General features: G+C 50.9%; 1 protein-coding gene across 8 annotated transcripts in view; it reads right to left on the reverse strand.

Moving 5' to 3' along the window:
* The window catches only part of TENM4 (teneurin transmembrane protein 4), a 737502-nt gene that overhangs the window by 382919 nt on the left and 342532 nt on the right, over positions 1-12051 (reverse strand). For all 8 annotated transcript variants that reach the window (XM_053924565.2, XM_053924563.2, XM_053924561.2 and 5 more), the window contains 2 exons: positions 5201-5494; positions 1743-2012 (listed from right to left, as the gene is read on the reverse strand). In XM_053924565.2, the coding sequence (XP_053780540.1) occupies positions 1743-2012; positions 5201-5494 (564 nt within the window). The remainder of the gene's footprint in view (positions 1-1742; positions 2013-5200; positions 5495-12051) is intronic.

Here is a 12051-nt window from a genome sequence, read left to right on the forward strand (position 1 = left end):
AATCTCTGAAATGTCCTGCACAAAGAAACTGATGTAAATTCCTTTAACCCAGTGTTTCCTACATTATTTGACCACAGAGTAATCCTGCCATCCAAGAACTATTAATATTCTTAGAGTACAGTAAATTCTGATTTCATTTAAATCACTTATTTTATACATGAGGAAACTGAAGTCGGTCCAGAGAAAGGATCCAGCTTATCTGGTGCCACATCCTGGGTCAGCAATGGAACAGAAGCGTCCTGTCTCCTAATCAGACATCACTTTCTCTGCACAGGCCTCACACATCACATTGGTGCTCTGGCTTAGTGCATGGTGACGGTGGGGAGAGGAGAGGCTGCTGGCTGGGGTCGGGCCTGGGTGGGAAGGTAGATGAGGGAGTGCAGATGGCTCTCCACTGCAGAGGGGGGTAGCTCTTCAGGTGCTGGGCTCATTGGCCATCTCACGGCACTGGTTTGGGGTCAGGGGAGGAGAATGCTGCCAAGCCAGTATCCATGACCTGCTGTTCTCCTTCCCCTCAGACAGGTGCACAGGCTCCCTAGGAAAACCGCCATGTTATCTGGGAGGGGTGACAAAATGGATACAGAATTCTGCCGCCCTTGACTCTTTAAGGAGGTAGAGTTCCCAAATCTGACCATGACTTAACCTGGTCCTCTGCTAGATCCCAAATCTGGAATTGTGTCCTGTGGAACCTGGCTGGATCATCCTTTTCAGAGACTAATCCACCTAAACCTTCGACTCTGAAGCTAGAACTGGAAACCAGTAGGGGGCCCTGCTGCCAGGCTTGGCTCTTGCAGTTATCATTCACAAGGCCCTACCCACACCCCATCTTTGGGGTCAAAGCACTAGCAGACCCCCTCACTGGACTTCTGAGAAGCAAAAGCCTTACCCAGGCAGAGGCGCTGGACCCTGGTCTCTGCTACCCTCCCTAAGTCTTCACTGCCAGACTCCAGCAGGACCCTCCTCAGTGCAGACGTGGGTGGGTCTGCCCAGCTGCCTGAGGATGGGTGGGGCACAAAGTACAAGAGAAAGGGAGGCCCACCCCACTTCCCCCCAACCAGCAGCAAACTGCAGGCTGCAGCTAATTCAGAGCCCCTCAGGTCTGAGAGTGAGCAGGAAAATTCTGAAACCAGACTCCCTTTCCTCCTCCACAGGAAGGAGGCCTTGGAAGAAGGGGCTGCAGAGATGGGAGTAGAATAAGGAGTCCAGAACAGCCAGCACTGCCCCAAATCTGCAGGTAGGGGAAACCTAAAGCAAAACCTCAAGCTTTAAATCACCCCAACATGACGGTTTTTGTTTTGAAGCCTTCCTTTGATCAGCAGAAGATACTGGGTGGGGCAGCGCCCCAGGCGATTGCCCAGGGCTGCGGAGCCCCTGCAGGCTAGAGTCTGCAGGAGCAGGAATCAGGAGGATCAGTGAGGCTCAGGCCTTAGCAGACAAGCTGTGGGGGGTGGGTTCCAGCAATCCCTGGCTCCTCTGCTTCCTCACCAGATTAGGGCACCTTCCTAATCAGGAAAGAAAGAACAGAGACCTAATCTCTGTCATGTCACCAGTTGGTGGGTATTTCATGTGACTGTGCAAGAAGCTCTCACTTCTGACCACGGAGAGCAAAGCAATTTTCACCAACTTCACCAGAGCCCCACGCCATGGAGCAAACAATCAATGTGGTAACAGACCCGGTCCTGCGCCCCAGGTGCCTGGCACTATGCCCCAGGTGCCCGGCACAGGCCAAGGGGACCACTCACCGGTCTCGGTGTTCTCGTGCTCAGTGTCGGTGAGAGTGAGGTTGGAGTTGGCCCGGCTGGACAGGCAGGAGCTGCGGCCTGACCGTGTGCTCCGGCCCCACAGTCGCACAGGGTGATCAGGGGACAGCACGGTGTCAGCCTCCACGTCGGCATCAGAGCTGGCCCCCATGGAGTAGCCACAGTGGGGCAGGCCGATGTCTGTGCGGTACAGAGTCCCATGAGGCGGCGTCACCTCCCCTAGCCCCAGCTCACGTAGGGAGAAGTTGGCTCCTGGGAGGAAGCAAGGTGAGCTTGGTTAGGGTATTGCAGAGGGGAATCTCCTCACCAGTAGCCTGACCCCTCATCCCAGGACTCACTGCTGCCCTTTGAGCTCACTGTGCAGTTCCATGCCTCTCCTCTGCTGGATGCCTCCTTCCGCTCCTTCCCCACCAGCCAGAATCCTCCACACCCTCCAAGGAAGGGCCAACTCAGATGGCACCTCCTCTGTGGGGTCTCATCTAGCCCTACACCCTGTGCAGAAGCCACTGCTTTTTCCTCTGAAAGCTGCTGGCCCCAGTCACCTGGCACAGAATTCAGGACCTGACTCCTCCACTGACGAAGACCTCACCAGGGACAGGGACCATGCCGTCCTCATTCCTAAGTCCCTGTGCCCAGAAAAAACAATCTGCTACTTCGAGGAGCCCAATAAATGTCTGTTAAGTTAAATAGAGGGCCTTGGGTCTCCTCTTCCAGGCAGAGTGGGGACACAGTGCTGGCCAGCAAGGGGGTTAAAGTCATGCAATAGTTCCACAGTGCTTGGTCAATTACTGGTGCCCAAGCCTCCTCACCCTGGGGCCCCCAACCTCTGCTCTGCCTACACCAGCCCCTTCCCTACAATGCCCCCACCCACCATGATGAGTTCACCTCCCAGTCTCTCCATGATGTAGTCACTAAAAGGTTAATGTCAGCAGGCTCGGCACAGCAGGGGCCTCTGGGCTGTCCGGTGGCCAGTAAGACATTCTGACTGGCCAGGGTCTGGGCCAGGACCCAGATGTTAAATACTTTGAATATCACCCCTATGTGCCATGGTCTAGTCTGCTCTCCTCTTTTGCTCTCATTCTAAGTAGGAGAAAACTCCAAACTGGAGCTTACATTCTCTCAGTCTGTTTCCCACCCTTGATGCACACCACACTTCCTGCATGGCCAGTCTGCCCCACTCTGCTCTCCTTTCCCCACCCCTGTCCTGTTCACCCCCCACTTCACCACCCCCATCCCATATTCCTGTTGCTCTGGGCCAGCCCTCTCAAGAGAGACCAGTCACACATTATGAAGAACGACTGCTACGTTAAGTGAAAAATCAAATTTGTTTGCAATAGACAGCCCTGTCTGCACTGATTTCCATATGACTTCCCCTGCACATCCTTTCAAGCAGCCAGACTCAGTGTCAGTACGAGTGAGCTGAGACATCCCAGGACTAGAGAAATGCAAGGTGAGGGCTGACTCTAAGGGCTTGGTGATCCCGTTGAGTCTGCGCGCTGCCTCTGATGTGTAAGTTTAGATTTATTTTACCAAACATGAGACATCCTCCTGTTTGCTTTAAGTCTTTTTGGCCTCTTTCTTGAGGAGCCCAGGATACACACAGATTGACATCCCACCTCACCCAACATCTAGCTGAGCAATCTTGGGCTGGAGACATCGCCTGGGCCTATGTTCCCATTTTAAAAATGGGATGGTAGTCTATGACTGCTACCCTTAGGGGTTTTGCGGACCCAGGGAGGTAATGGGAGAGAGATTATTTTGCAAACAGCAATGCTCACACCTGCCTATGAGATGAAAATGCTTCTTGTGTTTGTTACTTACAAAGATAAGAAGGGGCTCCTTCTGTAGCCTCAGGTGCTAGGGTGGCATCCGGGTCAACCTGGACCTGCCAGGGCTCACTGAGCTGTATCACCATGGACAGGACAGAGCTGAAGAAAAGCTTTGATACCATTTGGTCCCTTCCCCTCAGGAAGACCCAGAGATGACAGTTAGTAGTAGGCCACATTTATAAAGTATCTGCTCTATGGCACTACTGTGTCAAGTGCTTTATTTGTAGTGCTTGTTAATTCTGACATCCTCCCATTGCCCAAGGGAAGAAGCTGAGAGTAGTAACAGTGGCAGAGCCTGAATTCAAATCCAGGCCTAATATTAGCATTTGAGCTCTTACCCACAAGCTGGGAAGAGAGGAAGAACCCTCATCTTTCAAGCTTGAAAGACAGCCTTGCTACCAAGTCAGGTTGCATATGGATCCAGGTCTGCGTGTTGGGGGGCAGGAGGGAACGGTAGGCTCTCAAGCTATATGGTTGTGTGTGTGTGTGTACCTCTGTGATCTTGGGCAAATGATTCAGCTTGGTGGTGTTGTAAGTATTAAATAACAAAGTCAAAACATATAAGTTACTCAGCACCATGCCTGGCTAGCCCTGTCTGTAGAAGGGGAGTGGACAGGGTGGAATCAGGGAGGCTGCATGGACACGCAGGAATTGGTAGGGGCCCATTGGGCATTGAAGAAGGGCGAAGGCACTGCAGGCAGAGAAACAGGAAGCGTGGAGGCACCAGGGGAGCGAGCATGTGTCATGGCAGGTGTGGAAATAATGAGCAGTCCTGTGGGTCTGGAGCATGGGTGGTGAGGTGGAGAGGCAGGCAATAAAATCATCTAAAAAGACAAATGAATTTTGGGAAAGCCCTACCAAGCCAGGTTAAGGAGCTCAGGGTAAGGGCAATGGGGAGCCATTTCCAACTTCACTGTAGCTGCAGTTCAGAGAATAGTTGATGGGGGGCAGCCCTGGGCAGAGAAAGTTATGGTCAACCCTCCCAGAGAAATGATAGTAGCCTGCACTGGAACAGAGGCAGAGGGGGTGGAGAAGAGAGACACATTTGAAAGGAATTCTGGAGTGGGATGGATAGACTGCAGTGTGTAGGAGATGAGGCGTGGGAGCCAGGACAGTCCCCAAATTAGCAAGTTTTTAGCTCTATCTCAGAAACAGCTTCCACTCAAGGTCAGGGCAGTGCTTGACACAAAAAGGTGCTGTTTGTTGAATGAATAAGTGAACAAGGACAAAACTGAAAACTAAGACTTATTCAGCACTTGGTATCAACTTACCACCGAAGCACGTCATCTCATTAGTCCTCATAACAATTCAGTGCAGCAGGGAGACTGCTCACGCCCACCCAGAGGGTGAGGACTGAGGCTCAGAGGAGAGCCTAAGGCTGTGACTTCAACCCCAGGCCACATGACACCACACAGAACCCAGGTCCTAGCTGCCTCATTATGCCTCCAGAGGAGGTGACCATGCAAATGAAGGAACTAAGAATGAACTACAGGGCAGGCTTTGACTAGATACTGGTGCCAAAGTAGCAGACTTGGTGTTGACGTGGTGCCCACGCCCCGGGCACACCTGCGCCCACACCTGCCCCGCGCTCTGCCCGTGGCCCGCCCTCACCTGTGCGGCAGAACTCCTCGGCCTCCTGAGGCACCATGTCCTTGATGCGGCTGCCGTAAGCGAGGCGGGCATCCTGGTCATAGGCCTTTAGGGTCTCACTGGAGCTGTAGGACTTCTGCGGGGCCTTGCCCTCCTCGCTGTCTGCGGGGGAGCCGGTGTAGCGGCGCTCCGCATCGCGGCGCCGGGTCAGCGAGCGGTACGGCTTCCTCTCCTTCACGTCCATGGCGTCCGGCCCACTCTCCTCCACATCCACGAACAGAGTCCTCGCTGCACTCAGGGCTGAGTGTTCTGGAGCTGGGGAAACGAAGAAAGGGCATGAGCTTGAGCCCCAAGAAGCAAAGACAACAGCCCGGTCCACCTCGGACCTCGATTCCACCTGCAACGCTGCAGAGAAGGGCCTCAGGCTCCAAGAGGTGAGGGAGGGCACAGCGCCAAGGCCACACATGCAGAAGCAGCCTAGGGGTCCTTGCATCCAGAGCCGCTAGTGACAAGTCCTGTCTTTCTGCTCCTTCACCTTTTCACCAGGAAGATGCCTCAGTCTGTCCCTCCAGCGGCGTGTGTCAAGGAAGCTAAAGAAGGCCACTAGTTTTCGTCATCCCTGCAGACAGGAATCACGTGTGTGTTCCCATCGTGTCCCAGCTGCTGCAGGGCCTTATGGGCTGCAGTGGCTCCTTAAGAATTTGTAAAATGAATGACTATATCCATTCATTTTGGGGTAAGCACTTTGCATTCATTATCTCATTAAATCAAATGAGCCAAGGTGTAAACAACCAATCCACACTATTGCCACCAGATAATTAATTACTTGCTTATTGTTTGTTTTCTTCCACTAATACATAAGCTCCATGAGAGCAGATGCTTTACCTGTTTTGCTCACTCCTGGTCTATCGCACCTCTAGTGAATCCTGCCACACCTGATACACATTGGGTTAATTAACTGGCCCACCAATCCCCATCTGCCAGTGGAGAAAAACATGGAAGGCCAGGAGGTGGCAAGTAACAAAGCCAGAACCTGAACCCAGCTCTGCTCCGCTCTAAAGCCTGAGTTTTTCCTATGCTGTTATGTCCCCTTCTTCTCACTCTCACTACACAGAAGTGCCCTTCCAGCTAGGCTGGCTCTGACCGCCACGCAGACTGGAGAGAGGCCCCCTTACCTCCAGACTCCCAGCTCAGCGTGGCACCACCAGCACCTGGGGAAGTTAGAGCGCCTGCCCCAGACGGCTGGGTGTTGCCAGGGTGTCTGACTGGTGGGAAGCTCCTAATCTCCCTTTTTCCTCTCTTCCTCCTCTTGACCGGTTTGCCCTAGACTGACACGCCATGACTTTAAAGCTGTCAAAGCACCCTCTTTATCCTTCCAAATGCTTTCCTTTGGCTCCGGGGCAGCCACAGGTCAGCACTGAAGGGAAGTAGAATATCCTGCGCGAAGTCTGATGGGAGCCCTTGTGTTTCCTGACACATACAACCTCCTCAGTTATTTCTTCCATCGTCCCACTTTCCAGAGCAACATGGGCACACAAAACACTCCGCTGTGTAACTGTCCTTCCGGAGAAACCACGGAGCCGGATCGGCAGTGTCGGCACGGGGCTCCGGGGTGGGGGTCAGCCCACTGACAGCCGGGGAGGTGGGCCTGTCCAGGAGGGCAGTGGCGACCCAGTGCCTGCCAATGCTGCGATGGAGGAGTGCAGGGAATCTTGTGATTTTTTAAGACAAGCTACAAATGTGGACTTAGATGTAAAATGTATCATTTTTAAATGCTATCCATTATTATTTTTTAAAATTTCAAAATACTTCACAGGCCAACCAATACATACTGATGGGTCATTTTGGTCTGAGGACTAGTGGTTTCCAAGCTCTGCCTTTAATCATGGACATCTGAGGCATCCCTTCAGCCTGCAGACGCTCTCTTCCCTCCCCAAACCCCAAGGGCTCTGTCCTGGGCAGGCCTTACCTTGGCTCCAATGCGAACTCTGTCCTCCTTAAAGAGCTCTCCAGACCACCTCACATAGGTGACTGGTCCTAACCTGAAAAGCTGCCTCACTTTGCTCAGCAAGGGAATGTCTGAGGTTACCGCTGGCTGTCTTGGGATGTATCATGGGCCCCAAGAATCTACTGTAGCCTTTCCTTTACATGTTCTCTATGATTTTAAAAGAGTGCAAACATTTGTGATTTTATTGGTGCCTTGTAATAACCATGAAGCATATAAGACAATGATTTTCACCCCCATTTATACATGGGGCAACAGTGACGCAGAGGCATACAGCCTCCTGCCCAAGGCCGGTGGCAAGTTAGTGGCAAAGCCGGCAATACTAAACAGACGACAGTGCCTCAGGGCTGTAACGAGAGCCAATTAGCATGGGAGGACCACTTCTTAAAACACCCCTGGGCATTAGTGCTGGGACAGGAGTCTGATCCAGGATCCAAGGAAATCAAATCTTACTGAGGCCCAAGTTGAGAGCTCGCTCCTACCTCTGGGCAGGGACAGACAAGATGACAGTGTCCTGAGTGCCGGAGGGGAGGGCACAGGGAAGACTGGTGATGCTACCTTTTTCAAATTCATCACTTGAAAAACATCTCATATTGTGACTTGAACACACATTTATGTATGTAAGTGTTGTGTTTAAATACATAAAATCAAAATAAGATTCATACCGAAGTTACTGTAGAATGAGCAATGAACTCTGAAATTTCCTATTTCATTGTCTTTAAATCTTTTTTTTTAAAAGGCTGATTATGACTCCCCAGACTGATGATCCAACAATAGCTTTTGATCCAACAATAGCTTTTGATCCAACAATAGCTAATTTGGATGAGGATTTACGGTGACTGCTGTCTAGCTCCTGTGACCTCTGGCCTTTCACCTCCAACCCATCCCTGGGTGATAATGATGGTAATAGTAATAAGTGTAAACACTCAAGTAATGCTAGCCATTATTAATAGTAGTCACTGATAATTCACAATATTAATAATGTATAAATAATAGCCAATATAATATTAATAGTAGCTAATACTTACTGAGTACTTACTTTTACTAATTCTATATGTGGAAACATTTTAATGCTTACTTCAATCCAGTGATATAGGTGCTATGTCTGCAAATCACAGGTGAGAAATTGCACAGTGAAGTATCCTGCCCAAGCTTACACAGCTTGTGAGCGGTGCAGCCACAGTCTGACCCAGGCCGTTGAACTCGGCACATGGATATAACCGCTAGAAAGTGTCGCCTTTACTCGCTGTGCCAGGTGAATTTCCTATGCTCAGATCAGGCCACTGCCCTGCTTACACCCCTCTTGCAGCCCTGCAGAGCCTTCAGGGTGAGTTTCAGGTTCTCGGTCAAAACGTTGTTCTATGTGCGGCCTGTCTCACTTCCTCCTCACTGAGCCACTTTCTGGACCTTATTCTGTGCTCTCTCCACCTCTGTGCTTGTTGCTCCATCATAGGATAGCCGTCTAACTAGGTGTCTGCCTCCTAACTAGGTGTCTGCCTCGCTCCTGGACTGTGGTTCCAGGAGGGCAGGTCTGGTATCCACAGAACTCATAAAGCATCTGCGGGGGAAATAAATGAATACACTTCAGCTCTTCTTACCAGTTAGTCTTAAGTAATATAAAATATTGGTAGTTCAATTGAGGTAAATATGTATGAGGTACATCTAAGATGGAATTAAATGCATTGCTTAGAAGCGTTCTTTTAAAAATTTAAAGGCAGCTTGGGTTTGAAGTACATGCCCCCACGTAGCAGCTGTGTGACCTCGGACGTGTTATTTAACCACTCTGTGCTTCAGTTTCTTCATCTGTAAAATCGCACCAACCTCTTGGGGTTGTTCTGAGGATTAAATGAATGAATACATGTCCCTGAAACATAGGGTTGCCGATACATATGGGTACTGAATATGTTAGCCATTATTATTATCAGAAGAAAAACCCCACATTTTATTTTTAAAAGGCACACTTTAGAAGTCCCCAGCTAGGTGTCAGTTATAACTGGAGAAGAAACAGCCCCTCAGAAACATATGTTAATAAGGCTGAGACACATTTTAGGCTGTTAAATTGGTGGATGATGGTCTTCTTATCAGCGTGTGCCTGCTGACTGGCTGCGCTGGCTGCAAGGCAAAGACCCAGCAACGACAAATTGTTAAGAACACAGCCCCAAACTCATGTCTTCCCTGGCACAAAGCAGAGGCAGGGAAAACATGTGCCTTGCTCCCATTTCCCTTCACCTTTTTCCATTTTAGAGGTGTCAAGTAATTCAGTAAATATTTATTTTTTTCCAACAGATGGGTGGTCAGTCATGGTTCCTATGGCCTTTACTAGAGAGAGAAAGAAGGGGTTGGGATGTGAGACGTGACAGTTCCAGAGAAGCTCCCTGGAGCAAGGGTCTGTGGGGCAGTGGTGCTGAGACCCCGGCAGGGGCAGGAGAGAGATGTTGGGGAAGGGTGCCTAGCTCAGACCCTGCGACCCCATCCATGGGCTGAAGGACAGAAACACTGGCACATGTGTGTTGAAACGTGTCAGTCCCTCCTTACCTGCTGACCAGTGGTTCCCCGCAGCCTCTAAATCCACTAGCCTGACTCTTCATAACTCTCCTTCCACTTCTCACAGCCCACAGGACAACCCACTACCCCCACTCCCCTCTCTCCCAGGCACTTTCTATTTCTGCCTCATGGAGCTGCCAGCCGTATCTCAGACCTCCTCACTCTGAGCCTCTGCATATGTTGGTCACAGGGTTCACCTAAGGGAGCCACCTGTAGGAGGTGGGGGGCAGAAGGGTGTAGGAGAGGGTGAGAGTGCTGCTTCTCTGCTGTCTCCCTGCTTTATAGACCTTCGTCCACTCCATCTCCCACCAGGGGGCCCTGCTTCCAGGCCTCCAACTTTTATGGGGTTCTGTGAACATCCTTCCCTGTCCTCCCCAGCCCTCCCTGTTCCAGGCCCGGGGTGTCCCAGTTTCCTGCTGCAGATGGACTCTGGGTGTCCCACCATCCTGGTTGGCTACCTTCACCTGCCCACACCTGTATCTCTTTATTCAAGGCTGCTCATTTAAACCATCTGTGGTGAATTCCGTTTCCTGTGGGGGTCCTGCCTGGTGATGCCCCTTCACCTCTTACTCTTGGGTTCACTTTCAGTAACCACAGTTTCATCACCATTGAGCTAGTGACACCAATAGCTCTCGCTTACTCAGGGTGCACGACAGGCCAGGCACTGGGCTAAGTACTTTGGATAGATGTCACCATTGAGTTGTCACCATTCCTAGTCTTTGTATTGGTCCCATTTTACTGATGAAGAACCTAAAGCTTAGAGAAGTTAAATAACTGGCTTAAAACCACATGGGCAGGAATTGAATCAAGAGCTGGATCCATTCATTGCCAAATCTTCCTTCCCACAGCCATCTGCCATGTGCAGTGATAGAAAGAATGAGCTCCAGGTTTGGACCTGGTCCAGCTCCAGCCACTTTCTGGCTGCGTGGCCCTGGGCAAGTCCCTCGCCCCAGGACGCGGGGTTTGTTAGGTGCTTTGTAAACCGTAATGCACCTTATTCGTATAAGCACATGGGATTGGAGAATTATTGCTATTAATGCCATCACAATCATCTTTACTGCTTTGGTGTTCTTTCCAACCAACAAATCCCATAACTGCTTTAGACATAGAGTGAATCAAGCAGTTGAGTATGTTCTGGGAAGTCAAGTAGCACACACACCTGAAGAACATGCATGACTAGCAGCTCAGTCATTGCAGGCCTCAGGCTAAGCATGAGGGTCTGACTGTGGCCCCACCTAAGGTTTACAACCAAGACCAAGGGCCAGTGGACCCCACGGGAAGATGCTGGCAGAGACCGTGTATGCGCGACGGGTGAGACCCTGGCCCTCTCTCGAGGCGTGGCTTGCTGAAACCCTTCTCCAGGTAAAACCCGAGCACCACAAAGGTGCCTTCAGAGAGTTCATTTCCATGCCCTGTTACAGACCAGTCTTGTGCTGGGCCCTGGGCCCAGAGATGAGCTGAACGCCAGCCCCGCAGGGACAGCTCACTGTCTCTTCTGGTGTCAGCCACAGGGAACAAGGATGAGAGCTTTGCTAGAGCACGAACTACAGGCAGTTGTACAGGTTGCTCCTCATGCTGACATGGGGTCATTTCTGGTGTCTGTACGGGGAAGGAGAGTGGACTCAGGACAAGACAAAGGCAGAAATGTGGATGCACTGACCACTGTGCTCTGCGCTCGACACGTAACCTGCAAGGACCCTGGTGACCTCTGGTCTGAGAGAGCAGGCTACATGACCCGGCAGAGTGGTCGCGTTCACACAGCGAGAGACAGCACTGGGATTGCCTCTAAAATCCACATTTTGGGGTTTTTTCTTTTATGCGGAGCTGGGCTTGGATGGATCTGGAAGGTTTGAATGTGTGTGTGAACGCGGGGAGGCCTGGGAGACCCACAGTGGTGATGGTGGTCGGGGTAGCATTTCAGACAGGAAAGGAGGTGATAACAATAGAACACCCACTGTCATTCGAATACCCACTCGTGTGTCTGCCAGGGGCTTCATATGGATTGTTTCTAATCCCCACAACATGTATGCAGTTAGATACTACCCTCTTATTTTGTATTTTCTCTTGTCTTACAAATGAGGTAACAAGTGCAAAGAGAAGGTGATTTGCTGTAGGTCACATATCAGGGTCTGGATTTGAACCAGAAGAGAATATTTAAACCTGAAGAAAGGAGTTCTACACCTAGTACTGTAAGTTAATTCATTTGGCAAATAATTGCTAAGGACCTTTTCTGTCCTAAATGCTATGGAAGCAGCATGGAGATAACACACTGAGCACCCTCCTCTTGTCCCCCTCCCCCCTTCTCCCACTTCCCCTCCTCCCC

Source organism: Desmodus rotundus, chromosome 5 (assembly GCF_022682495.2).
Source record: "Desmodus rotundus isolate HL8 chromosome 5, HLdesRot8A.1, whole genome shotgun sequence".
Classification (NCBI taxonomy): Eukaryota; Metazoa; Chordata; class Mammalia; order Chiroptera; family Phyllostomidae; genus Desmodus; species Desmodus rotundus.